The 27,784-nt window shown below is 37.6% G+C and overlaps 1 protein-coding gene across 1 annotated transcript in view; it reads right to left on the bottom strand.

Annotated features, from left to right (window-relative positions):
- LOC145981747 (phospholipid scramblase 2-like) overlaps nt 1-27,784 on the bottom strand; it is a 62,155-nt gene that overhangs the window by 20,696 nt on the left and 13,675 nt on the right. The window contains exons 2-4 of the mRNA XM_083115153.1: nt 22,738-22,892; nt 10,709-10,863; nt 4,802-4,966 (exon numbers count right to left, since the gene is read on the bottom strand). Coding sequence (XP_082971279.1) covers nt 4,802-4,966; nt 10,709-10,863; nt 22,738-22,892 — 475 coding nt within the window. The remainder of the gene's footprint in view (nt 1-4,801; nt 4,967-10,708; nt 10,864-22,737; nt 22,893-27,784) is intronic.

Below are 27,784 nucleotides of genomic sequence, written 5' to 3'. Positions count from 1 at the left end.
GTTGTGATGAAGTTTTTAGTGAACAAGGACAGAAAACCTGCAGAAATTTACAGAAGACTTCAGGCTCAGTACGGTGATGAGACACTCTGTCGCAGTAAGACATTTGAATGGTGTAAGCGCTTCAAAGATGGCCGTATCTCTATTACTGACGATCCCGGTCGTGGTGGATCACAGCCCACGGCAATCATTCCTGGAAACATTCAGCGCGTGGAGCAGCTGATCCTGGACAATCGTCGCATAACCTGTCGTGAAATTGCAAGGGTGTGTAATCTGTCGTTAGGATCATTTGTTGTTCCGAAAAGTGAGTGCACGGTGGGTCCCAAAGCAGCTGTCCGCTTTTGACCGACACAGAAGAGTTGAAGTCTGCAGAGAACTCAAGGACCGCTATGACATGGAAGGCCAGGATTTTCTGAATCGCATCATGACATGTGATGAAACATGGGTTCACCATTTCACTCCAGAATCCAAAAGAGCATCGATGCAGTGGAAGCATACGGAATCACCACCTCCCAAGAAATTTCGAACAGTTGCATCTGCTGGTAAAGTGATGGCAAGTGTCTTTTGGGATAAACAGGGGATTATTCACGTTGATTTTTTACCCCATGGTGTCACTATCAACAGTGAGTATTACTGCCGTGTTCTGCGTGATGTGCATAAGAGTTTACGGAAGAAACGTCCGGGTTTCATCACAAAGGGTGTTCTCCTTTTGCAAGACAATGCACGACCGCATACCGCTAAACACACATTCCAAACATTCCAGGAAATCGGCTGGGAGATATTACCACCCCCCCCCCTATAGTCCTGACTTAGCGCCAAGTGATTTTCACCTGTTTGGACCCCTGAAGGAATTCCTTGGAGGAAAACATTTCAACACTGATGATGAAGTGAAGAATGCTGTCCTACAATGGTTCCGCCGTAATGATAAATCCTTCTATGCGGAAGCATTCCAGGCGTTAGTTAAACGCTGGGATAAGTGTATAACTGTAGCAGGAGGTTATGTGGAAAAATAAATCCAGTTACCACACTTTGAAATTTGTTCTTCTATTTTTTTAAAAAAAAAGTCCCCGATTGACTTGAACGACCTAGTATATACCTGTCAAAAATTCAAATCAATGTAATAGCTCAGTAGGAAGCTACGGATATATGTTGAAAAGGAATACCAGCTTACATATGCTGATGAATAGTGTTTATGTTCAAACAATAATAAATATTTTTATAATTATTATATTGAAAAAACTAGAAATAACAAAAGTTACAAGAGCATCAAATTATGCATTTGTTTACAAGAACATTTATAACATATAAATGTTATTTATAACAAGAAAATATTTGTTTATTATCTCCTTTTGAGATAGAGTAAGTCTTTTTCTTAATATTTTGGCATGCATCAGTTCTACATCTGAGTATACTCAATATGTCAATTTATTCAACCAGGTTTACAAGATGGCTTCCATTCTTCAATTTTTAAAACTCCACATATGGTTAATTCACATCCAAAATGCAGAAGATATTTCTCTCACTTTGTCTTATTTCTCAAAACATTCATTTGAGGTAATGCATTATTCGTCTACTAGCTTGATAATGCAGATGCAAGCAGATAATAATTTCCTGCTTCCAATTTTTAAACTTGGCACTTTTCACAAGTTCCAAATCTTTTTTTTAAAGATTATGCCATTATAAAAGTATTTTCAAGATTCTGTTATGAACAAAATGTCTCTATATAGTTTAAACAAACTATTAAAGATTAACTTGCAAAGTATAATCTTTCAAAATATCAAGATTTATACAAATATCAATCCTTCACCAATAGCCATATTTTTACTTATCTTCCCTCCATCATCCAATTCCTCAAAAGTCACAGAGAACTAGTATCAGAGTAACTAGTTGAAGCCCGATCTTTTAGTATGTGTTATCTTCAATTGTTTTTGTTTTATATTTTTGTCAATAAGTGCTTAACAGCTTGAATGTTTGTGTAGTAAATGCACATATTTGCTCTGTTACAGCTATTTTACAATGTATATCACAATATACTTATCTAATGATTACAATTACCATTTTTTGAATGTTGATACAAAATACCAAGAATGACATCATATTATACATTGAACAATTTTAAAGAGTTGACCTTTGTATATAAACCTTGATGCCAATGCAAATGTACACAATTTCAATAAATTTAATTATAAATTTGAATGTATCCTATCTTTCTTATCTGAAAGAACACATATGATTGAAAATATTTGTTATTCATTTTGTCAGTCAAAAATAACTGTTATGAATATGAATTCAAAATATTGCACAATTTGATAATTTTGTCATGATATAAAAATTGGCTTTTTTAAACATCATATTTAATGAAATTAGTTTAAATAGTAATTTCAGACATTTAATTGCATTATTATAATAATAAATTTTGAGCAATCATATGACTAAATTATTATAAATATTGCACAAATGTGGAACTCTGAACTTAGCCTAACCATTTTCAAATGTTGTTATGACAATGTATTAATTTTATTGTCATAAAGGTATTTTGTTTTGCTCTTTTCAGTAAAACTCATTAAAGGACAATATTTAACTGCCATCATGTTCATCCAGAGCTTCAAACATGGCGGTTTTTGTGTTTTTTTCAGTTTCCAGTCAATCTTTCCACCTTAATAAGTTGGACATTAATAAATTGAGAAACTTATGATTTTAACCTAGTACTCTCTATGTAACTCTAAATCAAACTGCAAAATACAGCAACTGTAGACTCGTTATTTTCCAGGCTGTAAGGCAGTGAAGTTTGTTGAGCCAGATGTCACCGTGAATTTTTTCCTATTTTTAGCCAACATTTTCAAGAAAACTACAGAGTTTGGAGTCAAATTGACTTCATTTTTGAAATCTACACAAAAAGTTGTATAAGAGATGTCATTTTTGGACCTCTGAGACCATTTATGGCTGCACAGGAGGCAGCTAAACATGCCTTCTGGTAACGTTGCCAGCACCGTGTCTCTAGTGAGGTGTCTCAAGGTGGGGCATTTTGGGCAAAGTATAGGAGATACTGAGCTAAAGTTTTGCATAATTTCATTTAGGCCTCAGACCATCTCCTGTACCAAATTTCATCAAAATCTGAGATGGTGAGGCAGGGCCGATTTCCAAAATTTGGTCAGTTGACTTGGAATGACCCAGGTTAGACCTTATTACAATAAATATTTGTAATTTTCCACTTACGATTTTACTACACCATAAAATTAAGAACCACTAAAAAAATAATAATAGCAGCTTTGAATTCTCTTGATAAGTTTCTGTACAATTTGCAACAAATGGAGTAATATGAGATACTTGAAATACTTTTAAGAAAACAACAAAGAAAAAAATTAAAATTCATTGTGTTTTTACTTTCCTTCAGAACTATATTAATGCGGGCGGCATGTTACGTGAGGAGCTGTGCATGGTCAAAATGACCACATTCGAATATTTAGGTCTATTTTGTTTGTTTCATCATATTGTAAAATTAGTTTTCTTGTATTTTTTGTTCCATTCTTTCTTTTATATATTTTTTAATAAAATATAAAGCTGGTATGAGTTTTCAAAAGTTTAATACACTTTTTAAAGAAAATGTTTTGCTCTTCATTTTTTTAAGAATATAACAGGCAAAAGAAACACGATTTTACCATAGGTAATTGTTCTTGTAAAAATACAATATAATTATGAAACAAACATAATTTTACATAAGTTTAATGCAATGGTTTTAGAGAGATCAAAATTATGATACTAAAATGTATCTACAATTGTAGTATATTTTCTACGTTTACTACTACAGTTTTTTTTGTTTTGTTTTCTTTGCATTTGCACATTCCACACATTAACCATGTGTTCATGGCATGTGTAGAGCAAACAGTGGATGCATTCTCTTTCTTATTTGATTTACATTCTTCATTGTCATAAAGGTCTTTATCACATTGTTCCTCCTTTTTTTAAACCCATGAATTCGAACCTCTTCTTCCACATGTATAACTATAGGCGAAAATCCAATGAAGATGTATTGTTAAATCTATAACATGAGGAAGCACGCACCATCAAAAGCACCGCAGATGAAACTGAACTGTACCCTTTAAATGGTAGAAGGCCACTGTTAAAACTATTGGCTAGCCAGCGCGTCCCCCACATGTCCAGCATGGATAAGGTGAGGGAAAGGAGAAAAACCAACATGAATGCGCAAAAAGGCAAAGAAAAATAAATTTGCAGTCAAATCCCCACCATGTGCATCCTCCCAGTTAAGATAAAACAATGAGGTTCATACACATTCAAACAAACTTCATAGTTAGATTTTAAAATGAATGACTTGAAGCACGCACGCACACACGCACGCACGCGCACACACACACACACACACACACACACACACACACACACACACACACACAGAGAGAGAGAGAGAGAGAGAGAGAGAGAGAGAGAGTCTACATATATATGTGGGGGATGGGAGTGTAAATACATTATACCATTATACAAATATACCATTAATACTCAAAATAGTTCCTGTACAAAAATATTTTAGTTTACATAAAGGTATCTAATTTAGTTTTTACTTTTATCTATCTTGTATACTTTTGCTTTATATTTTGTTCATAAAGATGATTTAAAAAAAAACAACTTCTGGGTAAGCTAAGTTACAAGGCAATCAATAAATTTGTGTATGTATTGTATTTTTATGATATGTAAATTAGAATCAAAATGTTGCAAACAGAAGAGATCAGTAATTTGGCACTATGCAAGTATAAACACCATCATCATTTCTGCAAAAATTTGCACATACCTTGAACGTTAAGTCCTCAAATATCTTACAACAGGTTGCAGTTGATTTCAAAACAAATACTGGGCTCCTATCAGGGTAGTTTATGACAAATGAGGCCTCACAGCACTTCACTCCATATGTTATTATAGATATGGGATCCCCTGGAGGACATTCCACATTAATAAACTGAAATACAAAGAATACATCAACAAATAGTTCAAGCATAAATATTACCACTACAGAACAGAGAAAAGATACAAAATCTGATTGAAAATATGCAAAGATTTATGGTGATTATGAACTTTCAAGGGTTAACCTCACCAGAGACTGAAGTCAGGAAGTTTTCTTGATGAATAACCAGGTGAGTTATGGAGAGGATCCAGGTCTCTGAAGAGTTAGGGACATTCATCTTCAGGACTCAACTGAAAAGCTGCTCTCAGTTCATGACCTGGTGAGTTATGGAAAGATCCAGGTCTCTGGAGAGTAAATTACATTCATCTTCAGAGACTGAAGTAAAAAACTTCTCTCAGTTCATGACAAGGTGAGTTATGTGGAAGATCCAGGTTTCTGGAGAGTTAATGACATTCATCTTCAGAGACTGAAGTGAAAAGCTTCTCTCAGTTCATGACCAGGTGAGTTATGGGAAATATCCTGAACTCTGGAGAGTTAATGACATTCATCTTAAGGGATGGAAAGAAAGAGGTTTTCCAAGTTAATGACCACGTGAGTTAGGGGGAAGATGCTAATCTCTGGAGAGTTAATGTCTTTCATCTTCAGAGACTGAAGTGAAAAGCTTTTCTTGGTTCATGACCAGGTGAGTTATGGGTAAGATGCTGATCTCTGGAGAGATCATGTGTGTCATCTTCAGGGACTGAATTGATGAGGTTTTTCAAGTTAATGACCAGGTGAGTCATGGAGAAGAACTGCAGAGTTAATGTGTTTCATCTTCAGGGACTGAAGTGAAAAGCTTTTCTCAGTTTACAACCAGGTGAGTTATGGGGAAGATCGTGATCTTTGGAGAGTTAATGTCTTATCTTCAGACTGAAGCGAAAAGCTTTTCTTGGTTCATGACCAGGTGAGTTATGGAAAAGATCCAGGTCTCTGAAGAGTTAATGACATTCATCTTCAGGGACTTAAGTGAGGAGATGCTCTCTGACTAATGAAAAAGTGGTCTTCGAGATGAGTTTTAACATGCAGGGCTCTAGAACAAAAAAGCTGTTAGTAACTTTTGTTCACTACAGTCTTGTTTAGACACTCCAACCCTTCTTATGTCATGTAGCACAAACTCACTGTTGCCTCAAAATGAAGCCTCAGAGATCATAATGTCACAATAAAATTGTTCGTTTTATGCCCTGTACAGTCTGGACATGTTAACTGCGGCAGGTGAATGAGTCTGCCTGTATATGTGATTCAGTGTGCAAGTATAATTTCACGGCTACAAGTTTGCTTTAATAGCTTACTGTATACTTTATGAGTTTTCTCACATTTTCATGTACTATGATTCCTTTTTATTAGAATTTACAATTTTAATCACTGACAATTAAGACTAGGAATGCTGATTTCATATGGACATATTGGTGTAAGGATAATCAAATTATTGTTATATATTAGTGGAAGTTAAGTATGAAGCTATGGGCTGGAACAGCCATAAATTTCAAATGATATATTGTAGCGCGATGTCGGGTATGCCACGGGATCGAGTCACGCCGGGACGTAGCTCAGACAAAGAAGATAGATCTTTAAGTTTAATTTAGCTAACCACCTCTACCCTTAAGGAAGCTGATGAAGGATCGTCGGGAGCCTGTGGTATTGAACCCTACTCAGCCCTTGCTGTAGGTCTGGCTCTCGGCTTCTGGCATTGGTGACGGTTGTATGGTGACAGGTGCCCGCTGGAGAGATCGAAGGTGGCGATAAGAGGCAGCAGGCAACTTCAGCGACTTGATTCTATGGAGTGCAGATTCTCCGGCTGGCTTTGGCTAATGTTCCTCCGTAGTGCGGAATGCTTCTTGGGCTTCTCGCTTGTTGCTGCCTCGTAAAGTAGCAATCTCTCAACTGGTCGTCGTAGAGATCGATTTACTGTCTCCAGGGGTTTTATACTTTGGAATTGAGTCATGATTTGGTGGACTTTGCACCTCCAGCTGTACACCTGGGGTATCCCTGGATGCAGATGGAAATTTACAGTGGAGGTGCACTCACCGCTGGCGAGGTCCGTTGCCTTGCTGACTGTGCAGAGCCGAGTGGAAAATTCTTGTTTCTCAGCTCTGCATTCAACTTGCGAGCTTTAGAGCGATGTTTGAGGAAAATTGATGTTTCTACCTTTATGCTCCCAATTCCTTCATCAATATATATTATTGTTGTCATGGTTACTTGTTGTTGTTGATTTTATATACATATGTTATGGAGTTAAATATAGAAATGTTCAAACCCATGTGTTTAATTGAACATTAAACAGATTGTGTTAGTAATACACAATATTATTATATTTAAAAAAAGTATAAAGAACATAATAATTATTTGGCCCCTTGCAGCTGAAGTCCACATGATACTTATTCTAAAGTATTTTTTCCTGTACCTCATGTTGTTCAGAACAGGTGTTTTCTTCTGAATTGATACTTATTTGCTATCTTTTCTCCATGTGTCATTATTTTTCCCATTTAATTTCAAAGATGCATGATTTTTTCTTCTTCATGCTTTTCTTGACATTTGTACTTTTTCTTTTTCATTTCCTTGTCATTTTTCTTGCAATTTGATTTGAAGGATTCGTGAATTGCACCATGCAAACCATTAATTCAAGAATTACAGATATTGCCAGTTCCATGCATATACCTATATAAAATCCTAACAGGAATGAAAATTTGTCAAAATACATACACAGCAAATAAGGACTACCACACCTACAACACCAGGGGAAAGAATGACTTACATATGGAATTACACAATACCACATTCTACCAAAAGGGGGGGGGGGGGTAACATAATGGTATACTATTATTTAACATGCTACCAAATGCATTCAAAAACATAAATTCATTGCCAGTATACAAGTTACATCTAAAAAGATTCCTAAGGAAACATTGTTTTTACACAGTGCAAGACTACATCGACACCGTAAGTGGTAGGAATAGCAACAATAATGTAACTATTTTTCCTTTTTAATAACTGTTTTCCGTTTGATTCCATTTATCTACATGTAAATATAGGTGACTATTTAATGCTTAATATGTGTTTGTGTGTATATATGTATGTATACATAATGCCATAACAGATGAAGCAAGCATTGAATATAGAAACCAAATTTTTAGCCAATTTGTGTCAAGAAAATAACATTGAGCATGCATTTATTTTATATTATATCTTGTACCTCATAATATCTCTTGTATATTATATTATGCCTGTAGTTTTATTGTACATGTACAATGTGACAATTCCAAACTTTTGTAAAAGTTGATGCTAATAAATAAATATATCAATCAATCATGATAATTTTCCAAAATGACAGACAAAGCTACAGTGGATTTATGAAGGCTTTCAACATGTATTTCTCATGCATTTTGTTTAATATTCACACCAAATTTTATACTTTTTGAATATTTCCCATAATATTTTTGACACATACATATGAAACCTCTATACACACTTTGGTGTACAAACTAAGAATTTGAGGCATTCTTTGAGCATTCTCTTCCCATGTTGTTGTTACATACAATGTTGAAATTCTAACAGACGTCTGTTACACCTCTCACAGGAGGCTATCAATAGACTGAGGTGACACAGCGAAACCTATTGAGAAAACGACTCCATCAGAGTGACTTTCAAGTGCAAGCGACATGTGCACCTTCGTGGTTTCACTTTGGTATGACAGGTTGCATTTGTTTCCGTAGGTTTGTTTCCAAGTCACAACTGTCGCTTGTGGCTTGTCACTTTGCTCTGGAAACTCCCTAAGGGGCGGGTTTTCAATGTTCAGTTAAGGTTCATGTTAGCACGTAACTGGAAGTTAGTGAAAATTTCGGTTTTTCAATGTACAGTTAGCTCGTAACTGGAACTCAGGTGGCGATTATCTTTACTGATACTTCTTCTTGCAGTTACCTGCCTAACTGGAAGTTGTGAAGCAACATGGCTGCCTCATGCAGCTATCGAAGTTCCACACTCGCAACTTCACTGTCAGATTATATAAGATATGATTCATAAAAATGTTAAATTGGTACAGAAGGAGACTTGTTTTGTTTGGCAGTGCTTACCAATGTCCATGCAAATATGAAAATTAAGCAGCGTAGTTGCTAGAATTCACTTGGCAAGGTTGTGTTGGAGAATTTGTGGCCAGGATATCCGGTCTACCAGACGGGACAATCTCCAAACAGTAATTTGGTGCAGTGGTTAGCGGCACCACCTTTCGGAGCATGTTGTGTTTTGTAATACGAGTTCGAGTCCTGGTCATGGATATTTTTTTTCCTTGTCAATTATTTATTACGTGTGTTGCCTTCAATTCACTCTTTATTATTGAATGATCTTCTCGGAGAAATATTACAGTAAATTTTAAAATTATTTTTACTCATACCTTCATATTTTTAGAAGTTTAGAAAGCATGCTTACTATTAACATGTTGTTTTTTTGCTCAACAAACATGCATAGAGGTGTACAAAGCATACAGTCAAATGTACAATATTTACATATTATTAATAATAATAGTGTTTATATCAACAGACAGGTATTATTAATGTCTTGACTTTCGAGTTCTTCACGCTTCTTCTACAAGGAAGTATCTGTGCTTGCACCTCATAACAGCATTTCTCCCACGTGGAATTGACCTTTATTAGAAGAAAACCAAATTTGTAGTGCTTTCTTTCGTTAATTTATTTCGTAAGCATACAGGATGGATATGTAGCCATTGTTCCAATCGTTTCCCAATGCAATAACGTGCTTTCGAGTGTGGTGCGCTTGTAGTTCTATATTTAAACTCCAGGCTGTGTGCCAGTCGACGCGGTTTGAGACTATACTAAGAATTGGCGTGCAGATCGATTTCCTGTAATTTCCGTGCTTCAGAATTGCCAACACACTGTTTTGGAGAACGAACTATGGGTTAGTTAACTGGCAGTTACTTTCACATTGAAAAACCCGGTGCAGGTTAAGACTGGCTGTTATCTGCAACTGACAGTTAGTTAACAGAAAGATTAACAGGATATTGAAAAACTGGCCCTAAGACTAATAGCTAATCTATGACTGTAGCCTATGTGTAAAATGCAATAATTGTATTCCTTATCAGGCAATATGTGGGGGAGCAGAGGGCAATTGTGCCCCAACACATCTAAAATAAAATAAATTTTCAATTAACAGGGTAAAAATGTTACACGTATCTGTATTCTAGTCAAGGGCGCTCCCAGGAGTTTTTCACAGGATGGCAGACATAGAAACTATTTTAAATATTATTATTATTATTATTATTATTATTAATAATAATAATATTGCTATTATTTTTGTTGTTATTGTTATTATGACGTAGTACTACTACTTTTTTTTTAAATGCATAGCTACATTTGTATATAAGTATACAGAATATGGAAATTACAATTTGCATAACTGTACACTTCATATATTAATTCATGTAGGACTAAAAGCTGTTTTTTATAGTTAGATACTCAGTGTAAAAATAGACTATTAGCTAAAATGTAACCCTACTTCAAATAATAATAATAATAATAATAATAATAATAGTTGCTGTAACGTACGGCCTGTAAGAATTTTTTTTTGTTCTAAAATATCACTACAATTTCACCATTCAAATTACACTAACTCTTTCCATAAATCTCATGGGGGCCAGTTTCCAACCCCCTGCAGGTACCCTCAGTTCTTCGGGAGGTAATAAATTTTAAAAAGGGGAAGCATATTCCCCAGTGAGAAATCTGTCAATCCACCACTATTGCAGACACTTACCGGCTGAGTGCAGCAACCTACTTCTAATGCCATATACATAATGTCTTCCTCATTGGCATTCTCGATTTTGATCCCTCTCTGACCAGAACATATGATGTCATCCTTTGCTACATACAGGCACACATCTGAAGGATTAAAGAACTTCCATATGCGAACTAGAGGGGAAAAGAAAATATATTATTTGCAGAGTACTAGAAAGCACACAAATAAGCAGGCAAAGATGCACTGGAATGCTGGTGGAAGCATGCATATTTCGTTTTTGATGAAAACATGACATGCTATAATGATCATCTTCCATGTTTCTGAAAGGTGTGAAGTGCATTTTTCTAACTTGTTTTGTCAAGAAATTATGTGAAATGAACGGCAAAATGTAAAATAAACTCTTAAAAACTAAATTTAGAGTTTATTTACAGATGTGACACTTTCTAAAGTTTGAATTATCCTGCGAATTACACAATTCACGGAAAATTGATTAATTCTGCTGTAAATATTTGAGAGGCAAAAATGGACTCCTTTATACAGGAATAAACTTAATACTCTGGTAACTACATAAATGTGCTATTAGAGGGGATATGTTTATTTTTCGTAATAAGTGCAGTTCGTAAATAAAATTTAGAATTTTAAGACCAAAATGTCATTCGATACACCACTTTTTGATCTGATTTTTCACTGCTGTAAGAATGAAATTTTATTTTATTTACGGCTTTTGGACCCGAAATTGACTGTTTTTGTATCAAAATTTTACTTTTATATTTACCAAAAATATGTGCCTCTAAATATTGAGGATAATAAAAAATGCATAATTCAAATCTCACATCAAAAAATTAATATGATTAGACAGCAGAAGATGTGCCTAGCTCAAGTGGAAAAATCCAAAAGCTGAAGGGGAAGCAGATAGAAACATGGATCTTTGTTTGTACACTTCCTGTTGTTTATTATGACTCAATATGTTGTCTTAGTGAATTGTGAAATCTGTTGCAACCAGGGGCGCCGACTTGTCAAAATTATTGGGGGGGCTCTGATCACTGAAATAAATTAATGAATGACTTACTCCCTCCTTTTTTAAAAAATAAAAATTACGTCTTCGTATAGCAGTTTTTAAGCAGCTATTATATTCCTCATGCAAATGAAATGTAACATGAAAAATGTTTAGAAAATGTTTCAAAAGTCTCTATGTCTTTTGTGTCTGTTCATTTGTTTTTTAGATAACATTTTTATTGAAAAGTACAGCATGTATTTACATTAAGAGACAAACCTAACAGTTTTATGCCGGCCTCGGTAGCCGATCATGTTGGGTGGTCGACTCAACTCGCTTTGATCCAGAGGTCTCGGGTTCGAGTCCCGGCGAGGGCATGGGTGTGTTTTAATGTCCGCAACAGACATGTGATGGGTTGCAAATAACCTTAGTGTTGACGTACCCATAAAATAACGAATATTTACTATATTTAACAGTGTTATTTAATTATTTACATACTAAATGCTAACACAAATCGCAGGAAAATAGTTTTACTTTTTTGTTCTTGCTTCAATATTTTACTTTTTAAATTTAATTTTGCAATAATAAAAAAATAACATGTACACTAAGATATAAAGTGACATACACAACAAAAACATATAAACATGATTTTAAAATAAAGCAGAAGTTGCTCTACGCAGTGGGTTATTTTTTTTATAAACTCATTAACGAGCTGTCTCAGGTCCAAATTATCAAGCACAGTTTGAAGTATGTGGAGTACCGCTAAGCTGCTTAGTCTCTTTTGCCTCATTGTAGATCTCAAATATGTCTTTAGTCGGCGAATAGCACTGAATGACCTTTCGGCTGTGGCTGTCGTCACTGGCACAGTGCGGAGGACCCATCATGAATTTGGCAACTTCAGGCAGAAGCTCCTGGAGGGTGCTGTCTTCCAAAAGAAACTTCCTTATGTCACGCATGGTAATTAGAACCACTTTCTTCTTTTTGGCGATATCACCAAGCATGGACATGTGTAAGGAGAGCCTATCGGCATCCAAAACTTGGCGAAAGAATTCTCGTGTTTGCTGAAAGTTTGTTGTGCAACTGTTCACAGTTGAGATACATTCTATCTCTACGGCTATTATTTTTTGTAGTCCTGTAGATTCATGTCCTTGTTTAACACATGATTTTGCTATGTCACACACGTCAGTGTATATTGATTTATAATACTATTCAGGCCCGTAGCCAGGCAGGGGCCAGGAGTGGGCTGAGCCCCCCTGGACCTACCGTCAGCCCCCCTGGCACTGCCATCAGCCCCCCCTGGCACTGCCATCAGCCCCCTTTGACATTAGGTAAAACTATTTTGTGTAACTTGTTTCCAGTGAAGAGTGAAAATGTAGACAACTCACAACTTTAAGGATAAATCCAGAGAACATGAACAGCAGCTATTACATTCGCTCATCTTGTTCATGAGCAGAAGTCTAAGTAGCTGCAAGTATTTAGAAGATTATCTAGTCTTTGTAAGTTCTTTCATAGGGGGGCTTCTTTACCTGTACCTTCACTGTCCCTGTTGCGACCTCCCGTTTAGACATAAATCTTTGACTTTGATGTCGTCATGCAAATTTCCTTCGAAACTGCATGAAAGGTCAAAAGCTCTCAATATTTGGGAACGAAGGGGAGTGTCATTGCTTCGGCCGGGTGTGAAATGTACTGTAGGCAATGTGATTAAATATTGTGCGTTTTTGTGTGTGTTATATACATATCTGTATAATGTATCACCTAAGTAGTATTGAGTGTGCAGTGGTCCCCAAAATGTGTGCCGCGGCTGCGTTTTATGGGTGCCACAAAATGTTACATTATTTTCACTGAAATTATTATATTGTTCCAAATATTTGCTTATTTAGTACTTTTTACATGGAAAATGTTTCTGAATTTGAAATATGTGTGTATTTTTTAACTAGGGCAAGCAACCTAACCACACTAACTGAACGTTTCAAGTGTTAGATAGGCCCACATTCTGACTAGGGCGCCGTGAAACGAAAAAGTTTGGGAACTATTACTGTAAGGGATGATTTCAGTATCAATCAATTAATACTTAAAGAGATGGTTTAAAGATGTAGAAAAATGTAGTATCTGTATGATATTTATAAATTGTATATAAGTTAATGACCCCCCCCCCACACACACACACACACATCTTCATTTAATACTGTTAAATTTTTGAAAAATGGGCTTGGTTTAGAAAGCCCCCCCGATAACCCGTGAGCCCCCCTGGAGATCAATTCTAGCTACGGGCCTGATACTATTTTGAAGTGTAGAACTTGTGATGTTTGGCAGCCCCCACTAAACGTTTTTTCTTCTTACAATGTTACAATATAGAGCCTGAAGCTTACCACCAAACTTTCACCCATCCAGACCCGCTTTTATATCAACTAAATATTCCCACAGAACCCCGAGTAGAGATACAATATGAAGATCATGGCAGACATGAAAATTATAGAGAATTGTGGCCCACATCAACCTTTATTTATTCTGACGGATCGAAGTCTGCAGACGGTGTGGGATGCGCTTTTTACGTACCATCTCATAACATCACCCGACAATTTTCCCTCCCATCCGATATGTCGATCTTCTCGGCGGAATGTTATGCTATCTATAAAGCACTGCAATTCGCCCTGCAGTTACGACTCGATCATTCTTTAATTCTTACGGACACATTGAGCGTACTTCAAACGTTAGCACGAACAGGTCAGGCAGCATATAAATTAACGGTATTTCCCTATCTTATTCTCCGAATCATGCTAGACCTTCAACGGCAGGGTCTGTCAGCGACCTTCACATATATTCGCGCCCACAGTAATAAATATCAAGATCGCGTTGATGTAATGGCTAAACAAGCAAGAACGAAAGAAACTGTTACCCCGATGCGCCTGCCGTACACTGACCTCCTCCCATGGGTAAAAAACAAAGTAGAACAACAATGGGACGATTGGTGCACCCAGCAACTCCTGAATACCAATACATATAGATGGCACGCACAAGTCGGCAATAAACGTCCTTGGTTTCAACACATTAACCTACCCCGTGCAGTTTTAGTGTTTACCATGCGAATGCGTACAGGTCACGTTGTTATACATCCCAGTTCATATACCGTGCCTGCAACTTCCTGTCAGTGTGGAGAACCTATACAATCAACCACACATTTGTTTTTACAATGCCCAATTCGACAACAACATCGCAATACTCTATACAACCAGTTACAACGTGTGGGTATTCCATTTCCGATGTCCCTTTCGACTCTACTCTACGAACCACGGTATGATGTCATGTGGATACTGTACAGCTTTGCACGCAAACACAACATTGTAACATAAACAAACAGATACTTGGAATGTAAACAAACTTTCTCATAACAAACCAAATAGGACCCCTGGCAAGAAATCGCTCATAGGCGGTGTGTGCCAATCAAAGAAGAAGGAAGGAAGGCCAGAACTGCTCAAAACACATTCGCTTTTCTTGAAAGATGTCAGTCAAGTATTTTAGTTTTGATTCCACTTCTGTAGCACCAATGGAGACTGAATCTTACAGTTTACCCTTTCTATTGGACCCATCACATTGCAGTAGAGGGAGAGAAAGAAAAATGTCTTGAAGTAATCCAGTCCCTGTAATAGAGTCCCGTAAAAATTTTAGTTATGATTTGTCTAACCAATGGAACCTAGTAGAATTCATGTAGGAGAGTCAGAAAAACTTGGGTAGACATCACCATATTCTGGACCGGGTGTTTTAGACGCCATTTTCCAAAATGGCCGACAGCGACAATATTTTGCTTTTATTTCCGCTCCTGAAACCGTTAAAGTCATAATTTTGGTGTCTAAATATATGTTTTGAAGGGTGAGGAACCGAATAAAATAGTCCCTGAAGTTGTCTCTTTGTTATTTATTTCAGAAAATCTGTTTTTTTGCATCTATATAGGATATTATGAACAAAAACTGACTACAATTATTTGGAAAGTTACATTTACACAACATAATAGATTTGAAAAAATATATATAATAAAATAAAGCACACATCAAAAAATTATATTCCAATAAAGCACACATGACAATTATGAAAACTCTGAACTTAAATGTTTTTTACAAGTTATTGCAACAATCTGCATAATAATATGATAATTTCTTATTTTTCTCCTACACTATCTTTTACATTCTTCGCCGCATTTGCAATACTCAGTGCATGGTAAATATTTCATAAAACATTTCCATCTACTAGTAGCACATGCTTTACAAGTACACTGTATTAGTAGCTCAGAAGGCATTTCATGAAGGCAAATATCAGGCTTTAGTACGCCATTTGCATCTTTTCACCATCCATAATCGGTTGGTTGCATGGTTCCATCAGGAAAGTATATATTCGTGAAAGTTTTAAGCATTTCTGGAGAACAAAAAAGAACTTCTCAAATGTCCATTTCTTATTGAGAAAGATGAGGGTGGTAGCTCAGATATGTGCTTCTGTTTGTGTAATGAATAACGAAGCTCATCAAATATCTTATACTTTGAGGATGGATGTTAAACTTGAACAAGATATTCCTCTGCTTTATCAAGTGCTTCTTCAGACAGACTATTTTCTTCTGCAAATCCAATTAGTAATGTTTCTAGTGATGCTTTCAGTGAAGATGGCTTTGTTCCTATCTTGCTTGTAACATCACTACCTGTAACGATGTGTGCCTTAATTAAAGTGATGCAAAGCGTAGCTCCCATTTTTCTCCCCAACGTGTGAGGCACATAACGCAATTTGTCACCCACTTCCACTTTAATCCACATTTCTTCCAATCCTTTCGTGAATAGTTCAAATAATATCGAAGGACGAGAACAACTACATCAGGGTCATTACATAATATTATGAGGCATGTTATGCCTGACTCTACAGCATGGAATATATGGAGTATCATTCTGGAATCTGCTTCTTCTACAAAGGTCTGAAGGTCAGAGCAAGTTCGAAGTTCCTTGTTCATAACTATGAAGGCATCTCTGGTATCATTGTCCCCTTTAATGGTTCCACTTATCACTGTAGTGAAGTGAGTCGTTTTTGCATGTTCAATAAAACCGGTAGCAGCGGACAATTGAAGCAGCTGTTTGTTTTTACTTGAAGACCAGAATCTGTCCATCTGTATAGGAATTAGTGTGTCCCATTCGATTGTCATCATTTCAATTGGATCAGCAGGTCTCCGTCTTTCTATTTCACCTTCGTTTAGTGACTGCTCGATGTAACTGTCAAATACAAAATCCACTCTATTAGTTCCGTGGTATTGAGTTGCATTAGTCCAGACTTTATAAAATATACTTTTAAAAGTTCCCATACACTTAGTTCTGAGTTGGCGAACTTGTGACATAAAATCAACTACGACAGCAGTATTCATGACTTCACGTTCTTGAAAACAGTAATCAGTTGGATCTAGTTTTTTCTCCAATGTGAAACAGTAGATACTTTACAGGTTTTGTTGTGTAGCCATTATCATCTAATAACATATTAGTTGGCAGCAGATCATATTTCAAAATATCTTTCATTGTTTCTCCTCGTGCTTTAGCTATGTGTATACTTCTATCAGCTGCAGCAATATTATTCTTTTGGGAAGCAGGTGTTGTCTTCGATTTCGGAGCAGGCACTACGGTTTCACCCATTATTGTTAGGAGTCTTACCTTCGTGATGACAACAGAAAGTTTTGTAGTTTTCTTAACGAAACGTTCACTTCTGAATAGTTCATTACTCTCTTCTCCATGCTCTCTCACTTTCATCAGGCGGATAGCTTCCTCTCTAGGTACACATTGTTTACTGATAAAATTATGAAGTTGGGTCTGGCTGGATGTTTCATATGGATTGCCTCTACTGTTCATAAATTCAAATACTGCATTCACAAACATTAACATCTTGGAACTCAAGTTTCCTGATAATTCATGATGAAGAGTTACCTCACTGTAACTGGTATCATCAGCACCAAGTATTTCTCTGAAACAGTTGCTTATTCCTAGTACCTCGTGATATACCAACTCCCATTCAGTGACACACATTTGTTGCATTGTTTGTCCAATTATTCCTTTAGAACTCTTTCGAGATCGTTGGATAGTTTGCTCCAATTTCATGACCGGTGACAGCACTAAATAATCGATTGGTTTGCCTCACTACAAAATGGCTTGTTTGAAAGTTCTGATACACTTCAGGATGCTGATCCTCTAACCATCGCATTTTTTCCAGATACCATGATGCATTCCTTAAATAGTTAATACTGTCAAATTCACAGAATATAGGTTGAAGGTTCTGAATAGCTTGAAGGTGGCTATTCCAATCGCCATCTCTGTCAGACGCTATGAGAAATTTCAACAAGTTTACCAGGTAAAGGAATGTATCCTAGTATCGGCACATTTAGAACTTAGTGGCACAATCATTTAAACATTTCTGAAAGTCATAGTATAAAACTGCTAAGGTTGCTAAAAGTTCATTAAACTCTGTTGGGCTTGTTATCACATTCTTAGTTGAAATACGTATTTTCAATTTCTCGGCTTGTTGAATGGTAATAGCTAGGGACACAAATTTATGGTAAATAAAAACTGAGGAGAGCGGTAAATAAAATGTTAGATCAGCGGTATATACCAGCGGTGGAAAAAAAAATGGCACACACTTTTTCATCATGAGAGGAAACAACATACAAAAGAGCTATAAATTGATAAACTATTTTTTTCATTTTTATATACTTTACACATACACAAGTACTTAGCTGTCCAACAAAAAAGAAAACATCAAGAAAAAATCACTTCATTTCTGAAATGCATATTCGGGGGAAGAAAGGAATGCAGCTTGACAGGGAGCGAAGTTTTCGAACTGAGATTATGTGCATGGGAAATCCCAATTTGCAGCGTCTTCCTGATGTGATGGAAGTTAGAAAACGTTCTTCAGCTGCAAGTGGTAGGAAACTTTAGGCAAACGTTTCGTTACAAATCGACAGTTTGCTCGCACAACCTCGATTGCCGGTTTTTGGTTGTTTTCTACTTAATTTGATGATATTTCACTGTTATTTCGTGAAAAAGCGTTCATTTCGTGGAAAAGCACACATTTCGCATTACTTCGCGAATAAAACTCATTGGGGGTGTAGTTACGTGCAGAATGTTCAAAATTGCATATTTTTTTCACATTTCGCGATTTCGCGCATCGCGAAAATTCAATGTCCCTAGTAATAGCATATTTTTCTTTGGGGTTACATTTCCAAAATTCTGACCATTTCATCTTCAATGTAGCTTCTTCAAGAATCAGTAATCCCTTGAGCGATCTCACATAATGACTTCCATTCATTACTGATTCGCAGTTTTAACACCAAACACTTTGCACTCAATACGTGCATCCTTTGCACCACTGCCACACAGATATTTTCCAATAATGTGCCGGATGACCTTTGCGCAATAGAAGTTTCCAATCATTGGAATGATGTCAGGAAACTCAGAAGGGCTACTCATCATAATATCAGAAATGATATGGAATACACCCTCATCTGAAAATACTGGCAAGGCTAATTGTTTTAACTGTGAGCAAACATTCTGCAAACTTTTCAATGATAAGAAAACTGTAGCATGTTCTGTAACTGGCCTGGGGATGAATGGAAGAAATCCCACATGCATGAGAGGTGGTGTAGCTGTTGATACCAAAGCACGACATCCAGCCCATGTTGGAACAATTAGATCATCAGTTGTATCTTCAGGAATCCCATGTTTAATTAAAGTGATTGCAAATTCAGTTTCAGCATGTATCTTTTCAGTGCTCTCATGACAGAGCAGGTTTTCCTTAACTTTGAAACTTTCATGAAAACATGTTTTGCTGTCTGGTCACTTGTAATGTAGACCCTTTGACATGGTAATTCCTTTCGTATGTAGTGACTTCGTTGAATAAGATTACTCTGAGATATCCTTGATTTGACTGGCAGTTTTGTTGGATCTGGACAAACAAATAGAAAAAGAAAATATTTTCTGAAATAAATAACAATCAGATAACTTCAGGAACCATTTTATTCGATTCCTCACCCTTCAAAACATATATTTAGACACCAAAATTATGACTTTAACGGTTTCAGGAGCGGAAATAAAAGCAAAATATTGTCGCTGTCGGCCATTTTGGAAAATAGCGTCTAAAACACCCGGTCCAGAATATGGTGATGTCTACCCAAGTTTTTCTGACTCTCGCACATGTATTCTACTAGGTTCCATTGGTTAGACAAATCATAACTAGAATTTTTACGGGACTCTATTACAGGGACAGGAGTAAAGTGAAGCATTGTCTCCAGGTATCCAGCATATTTTAATGCTGCGTCAGTAGAATGTTCTTCAGAAAATTTCTCAAGAAAATTGAGAAGGTTTTCATACTTCCTTAAGATCTGTTGCATACTGGAGGCTCTCAACGTCCACCGACGAGGGCAAAGTGGTCGCAGTCCAGTATGGCCAGCCTTCTCATACACATCAATAATATTCCTAAATATTTGCATTCTTTTAGGGAATTCCCACAGTCTTTAACAAGTCGTTGGCTAAATTCATTATGTCTCTGATTAATATATGTATAATAGTAAATAATAATTATATACTTAGTATATAGTAATAAGTCATGTGTTTTGCTGTCTCCGGTCATAGCCCCCCCAATGTTGATGGGTCTCAGTACCCCAAAGTTGATGGTCTAGAACATTTCAAATGTGTTAAGTTCATGTGGCACAATTCAGAGTAAACTTTACAAGAGAATTAGATCCTCTTAAGCAAAATTATTTTGGGGGGGCTCTGCCCCCACATCATTAACATTGGGGGGGCTCGAGCCCCCCTAAGCCCCATGGAGTCGGCGCCTATGGTTGCAACTCATAAGAAACCCTTTCGAAGTGGATCAGAGAAAATTTTTTTATGAAATTTGCTTCCTCGTCTCCATCCCACTCTACTGCCACTGGATTCTCCCAGTGAGCTTGTGTTCAGCAGCAAAGGATATTCACAGAACCTGCACTTCCCCATCTGCATTCCACCTGCAGCCAGCCATCACCCCTATTTTGCTAATGGACTCACCCATTTAGTGCATGCAAACTTGTACAAATGCTTGTGACTGCTACATGAACAATACTTCCACATCATTAATGAACCATATTTTTTTAATATAGACTGCAAATGTATAATTATCGTATTAAGGGGAGGAGATACAGTTACGCACCAATTGTGCATTTATTTCAATATCACCCAAATGGGCACTGCTACTAAAAAAAAAAACCACTGGGTGTATCCAAGAGTATGAATTTCTCTCTATGTTCCAATTGGAAGCGTTTTTTTATGTTGATTATTAAGCTGGACAACATGTTCGAAAAATATGATGAATAAGAATTTTCGGAATCCCATGTATTCCTTATGGGGAATCAACTTCAACATGAAGTTACGGCTAATCAAATGAAAGTTTCCGACATTTCCACTGGTGAAATTCATCTTTGAACTGCCCTCTTCCCGTTGACATCTCTTTCTATTCCATCGGAAGTTTTATATTCCCAAGAGAACGAATCAAATGATACTCCCATATGATCAATGCTTTTCTCCTTGCCTCCTGGAAGTGTTGCCAAACCTGATGCGCATAAAAGAAATAAATTTCACCATAAATGGAGTTAAAACTGTACTAACATTACCTTCTAGGGTAATGTTAGTTGCCAAAGGGGTGGGACACTGCTATTATCGTTAACTCTAAATTGATGACAGTTTATTCTTAGTTTTCAACATCTAGATCTGGCAGCATCGCCCATCTCAATTATCCACCGATGGTGGTATGAAATCGAAAATAAAGAATTCCCTGATAACAATATTACAATTTCACGTCAAACATTGCGCTATAAAGAAGTAGCTGGGGAGATAGGAGGGAGTGGGGGCAACCCAGCCAATATAACAATATCACGTCACGTGCAAAATGTATAATTATGACAGAAGTTGATCTATGTGGGCCGAAAGCAGTGATGGCATCATAGTGGGGCACGGGGGTGGGCGTCCCAGTTAACAGCCGAACGAGTGCATGAAAGAGCCAGATCTGGCTCCAAGAGAGCTAAGTTGGCACACTGCCACGAACGGAAGGGCTTGGGAAGACTCTCGTGGAAACTGTATCACATGCCCTTAACAGAAAAAGACAGAACAATATACAGGATGGCACATATTGTATCTACCAGTATGAGTTGGAAACCTTGCCAAAATACACATGTGCATGTGTGGCATACCTACATCTGTGGAGAGTGGGGAGTCAGGCAATTAATATAGCATGCAGCGTTGGCTGGTGCAGACGTGGATTGCGGTGGTGGAAACCTTTGTCCAAACAGGCACCAGGTACTGTGGTGGAACAATGAAGAACACCATGCACCTGTTCCAGAGGCACACAGCATTCTGAGGTTGGTTAGACAGTGGAGAGCCACAGGTAACGTTGTGAGGCACATCATGAAAGCCTTCCCACATCTCGATCAGTGCGTCCAAGAAAAGGAGGACATTTATATTAGAGGGTGTTATTTTCAAGGTGCACTGATGTCTGTATTGTCCACATTAAACATTGGATTAAATGTGTATGTGTATATTCTTAATTCAGAACCATATATAGTTAGTACAAGGACTCACCATCGTCCCGTTGTCATTTGAAGTTGGTAGATACAATATGCACCACCCTGCATATTGACATTACTTATTAATTTTCAAATAAAAAACATAAAAAGTTGTTCTGTATAACCTGAAATAATGGAACAATTGTAATGTATATCAATAACTGCTTCAAACTACTGTGCAGTCATAGAATCTTATACTTTTTGACAAAGCTGAACTTACACCACACTTCATCATTTCACTAAATAGCTAAGTCCAGTTTTGGCATGCACTTTCCCAGTTATTGGGAGAAAGGAACAAATTTGAAAGGACATGAACCAAACTAGTGAAAGAAAGCTATCAAATTTCTACAAACATACAAGAACAACAAACTTTTACCCAAATTTCTGATGTGGTAGAACCCAATCTGGAAGGCATTAATATAAGAGTTGTCAACCAGAAATGCTACTTACGTTTTAAACATGCTCGTTCCTCCTTTACAATGACTTGGTCCAATCCAAGAAGAGGTTCCAAGCCTCTTGGGCAGTCTGTGGCAGCGAAGGTGGTTCCAGCAGACGACCAACCGGCTGGAGCTAAATTGAAGTGGTTCCCATGAGAAAATTTGATACTTTATAAGAATTAAGTAAAAATATAGGAAATTCAAAGTAAGACTAAGAGGCATTAGGCTACTCAGCTCTAAAGTTCAAGGAGATGATATTTCGATAGATTCTTTCAGCGACTTAAAGTGAGTGCCCATGACAATACATTCTCTCTGCTCTGCAAAGTACCTTGTAAGCAAAGCTGTTCCTGATGTACGAACCGAAACTTCTTATAGCTCATATTTTCCTGGTGTATGATATACCAAAAGGCCTACCTATATCTTGATAGAATGAGTGCTCAACATTCTTCAGGAGTTGTCTAAGATATTAGGTGTTAATCTGAAATTTGTTGCTATTCATTTTACAGTAACTCCAAAGGGCAATTTCCAATGAGGACTCCAACGAGTGTACATTTTAAACCCACAGTGATTTAAAACAAACAAAAATGCTTAGTGATTATTATTTATTGAATTGTTCTAGTGTTATGTTCCGCTATTCATTACTACTCTGTAATGTGTAATAAATCTTGCTATGGTTCCTGCAAGTTCCCATACCAAGGTTCCTGCAAGCAGGGGAGTATAGATGGCTAGGAATGTGGGATCAAAACGTTTGCTTCCTGGTGTACAGAGATGAGGATGAGTGATGAAATTGATGAAGGGACACTTACAAAAGAACATACAGGCTGGGATTCGAACCAGGGGTCTCTGGCATCATAGCACATCGTGCTGACCACTCCGCCACAGAGGCCAGCAATCTGGATGTACAAATACAAACGGTTATTTACATAATAATCAATTTTGTCAATTTGTACAAAACCCTAATTGTATGTGTGACAATAAGGAAGATACACATGTCATATTATATACAAGGTGTATCATAATAGGGTAACAACTTTAAGGATTGACATGTCCTTCCCGGACGTATGAACAGACTGTTGAAGTACACCATCCCGCCTGATAGATATGAATCTTGTGCGGAGAAGTTACGAGATTAATGGAATGAATGAGAGAGAGATTGTGCGGTTACTGTGATTTCTTTTTGTGAATTTGTTATGATGTTCAACTTTGGTTCTTTTTAAATTGCATAATCAAGATAAATAGATTCTGAATTCATATGTTAAAATGTAAGTTCTGTGTTTTTCTGTCTATTTACTGCAAATCTTAATGTTTTCCCGTGCCCTGGGAGGTATCACGTGTATACCACAATATAGTCTCATGTTGCTCATTCTCAATTTGTACTGATATAAATATATTCTTATGACTATTAATAATATCATATGGTTGAATCTGGCACGACCGTGTCAATAATTTGGCGCACAGAACGTGGGGCCACGAGCACATTGTGCTTTAGCTACGTTAATCTTTGGTAACGTGTTTTAGATTTGCAGTTGACTCAGAACTTTTGATGCGCAACAATGGAAAAGAAAATATTAAGAAGTGGAAGCAAAGCTTCATGTGTTTTGCTGTGAGACTACATCAAGGCTTGATGATACGTTTGTTTGCACTGAGTGTCACAATACTTTTAATTTGAATTGTGCAAAGCTAAAGTCACCAAAGGAAAGTAATTCTCCTGGTGAATTAACATGTCTCGCATGCAAAGAAAAACTTTCAGTTCCTGTTGTTCCTGTTACTGCTGATTTGCTCACGTCATTGCAGCGAATGCTGGAGGCAAATTCCAGCAACCTGGAAACTAGAATCCAGAAAAAAATGACAGAAAATGCTAGCAGTCTGGAAGCTAAAATGGATAAACTCCAGGAAAATATGAATATCTTGGAGCACAGTTTACAACTAAAATTGGAAGAAAGTAGTAGAACTCTTGAGTGCCAGCTAGAAGAAAGGATGGAAGAGAAACTGTCCCAGAGTTGTTCACAACTCGCTGCGTCCAATTCAGAGATGGGACGAAGGATCGAACAACTGACTCTGCAAATGTCTGAGGGACAGCAGAAATTGAACGAAAGCCTTGAAATTGAGATGGTGAGCTTACGTCAAGCATGTCAGTCAAATTCTCAGCAGCTGGAATCTAAACTCCATGAAACAGTTGTTCTGTTGAGGGAAGAAGCTGAGCAGACCAAGGAGGACTTCCGAAAGGAAATCACTGAAATGCAGAGCGGTTTCAGGGAAGAAATGTCCAGAGAGTTGGACAACCAGGTGACCAGTATGGCATATCAGCTGAGAGAAAACTTGAATTTGCGAGTTGTAGAGACGGTGGCAGAAAACCTTAAAAGCAGCATGGAGGGTCCTAGAGAGAATGCTGAAGAGTGGAAAAATGATATGGAATCCAAACAAGGGAAGCTTTCTTCAGACATGCGTAATCTTTGTGACGAAGTGGCTCAAATTTCAACCACTTTAAGCAAGTTGCCACTCTCCGGTGAACCAGAGTTACCGCGGGTGGACCAGCTGGAAGTGCCTTCTCGAAGGTTACTGTCTCCTAGTCGTTCTGAGGTCTCTTCGGGGCAACGAAACCGTACACATGTAAAAAAAAAGACGCCACAGAGAGATCGTTTCCAGTTCTTCAGGCAGCGAGTCGACTTTATCGGAAAAGAGAAAAGAAAGAAAATCTCGAACCAATGCTACGCGTGGTGGGATGACTCCCCGGATGGCTGACCTGAATTCCATGCGGAAATTCGACGGAAATATTATAGCCACTTCGGCTGAGATTTATCTGAAGCAATTAGATACCAACCTTGAGATCCTTCAGATCCCGCATAGATACAGGCTGGAGATTATTCCTCGTTTGCTAACGGGCATGGCTTATCATTGGTTCTACTCTCATAAGAATGATTTCCACACATATTCAGATTTCCGTAGGGCGTTTAAGAGGCGTTTTGCGTCTTCAGAGGCAAAAGAAAGGGAGTTGGCATCTGTTAGGGCCAAACGGTACAACAAAAACAATGACAATAGTTTAGAAGAATATGTTTGGTCTGTATACTCTGCTTACAGAAACCTGAGTAGCCACTACACAGAGCAGGAGATGGTAAACCTCATAATCGGCCAATTGCCTTATAGAGTGAAGCAATTGTGTATGGCCCACGCTCCCGTAACTGTTGATTTGCTTGCAGATTTTGTTAAGAGATACGAGCAAGCGGAAGAGCAGGATGCTTGGCGAACTGCATGGAGGAAGGAGAATCCTACTCAACAGAACAACCGAGATATTCCAGGCAACTCGGCAAACAGAAACCCGAGGGTTCGTATGGTCCAGAGGCAGAATAATTACCATGAAAATCGCTCTGCAGGTCCATATAGAAACGGCAATCATTATCGTCAACAAAGCCAAAATAGGCAGAGACGTGAGTATACTGCTGCCAGATACGAACCTTGTGAGAGACCAAGAACTGAGAACCGTTTATCTTCCCCGGAGCACAGTGAACCTTTGAGGGAAGGTCGTAGCTCTCCACGATTGCAAGTGGCGAGCAGTGGCTTACAAACAGATGCTGCAGTGTCGTACCCTAGTAACGAGCAGAGCGTCGAGCTGACGAGAAATTTTTGCTGGGAGAATGGAGCAAATATCGACCAGGTTCGGGATTTTACCCCACGCCTGATGTCGGGCGGTCTCGGATAGAACTGGGGCCTGCAGAAAATATTTCCCAGTCTGTAAATAATGATCTGAAGTTGGTGTTTGTTATCAATCATGAAGAGAGTGAGTTTCTTTACAAATTGTGTCAGGCTAGTCAGTCTAAAAACTTTGGAAGAGCGCCTGAGTTCAAGGCACGTGTAGCAAATGTTGATATAACTTGTATAGTGGACACTGCAGCTGAAATATCTGTTCTGAGTCTAGAGATTTGGAAGAAAATAAAGCAAAATTTGCCAGGGGCCATGTTACAAGCTACTCCAGAGGTGCGACTTATTGATTTCGCTGGAAAAAATCGAACTCGAGTTGTCGGAAAGCGCAGAATCGTGCTGGAAATTGCTGAGAGCACCATACCTTTAGAAATTTTTGTTGTGAAGGATTTGCCTTCAGACTTATTATTGGGTTATTCGTTCCTGCAAAAATATGAAGCAGAGATCAATCTCAAGCATAAAAAGTTGTATCTAATGGTGGATGGAGAGCCAATTGAGCAAACGCTAGATGATAATGATTCCGTCAGGCGCGGAGCGTCCATGTAAGCCGTGTAAGCCGGGCTTACACTTTATTAATTCTAGTAAAATGTATGTAATTATATGGCAAAATTCGTAAAAACTTCAAAGTTCATCTCGGCCTGATACCAGTCTTCGAGATCCTGTTTGTTAGATTGCAACACTTCACACCAGATGGCACATGAGAACTCCCGCCTTTTGCTTGGGGAAAGTTGTAAGCAGTCTGAATGTTGCCTTACAAATTTCTGACCGCGAAGGAGCAGTGCCTACCGTCGCCCACCGTATCTGGAAGGAGAAGAACAAGGAATATAGGGAGAAGAGCGCGTCGAAACCCTAGGTGTGTAAACCTACGGGCAGAGGCTTACAGCAGCGTTGCAAACCTCATGTTAGAAAAAGTGTTGTTCATGGACGTCCGCAGTATTTCTTTCCACCAGGGAGGATTAAGCAAAGTATTTTTTTCAGGGGTTGGGGTAAACTAGGTATATTTCCCTTCTCAAAATATACTAATTCAATTTGAAGTTAACATTTTTCTGCAACGCCCTTACAATAATTAACAATTTGATGTTACTGAAATGAAATTATATGTGTGAAAATGGTTGACATTCATTTTTCAGGAAGTGCCTCCTCCCCTTGCCCCTTCTGGACATCCATGGTGTCATTTAAACTCCGAAATTATGCTACATACTACTAAATTGTTCTGGGATTTTCATATTATAAATATTAATTTATAACAAAAACAAATATAAATTTGAATGGTTCAACCAACGACATGGGTTCCACGTTATGTGAAAAGTTTGAGAAAATTCAACCACAACGAAAAGCGGCCCTGTTGTTTTATTTATATCTCC

Source organism: Lepisma saccharinum, chromosome 30 (genome assembly GCF_977018435.1).
Source record: "Lepisma saccharinum chromosome 30, izLepSacc3.1, whole genome shotgun sequence".
Taxonomy (NCBI): Eukaryota; Metazoa; Arthropoda; class Insecta; order Zygentoma; family Lepismatidae; genus Lepisma; species Lepisma saccharinum.
This window is presented reverse-complemented; position numbering and strand designations above follow the sequence as displayed.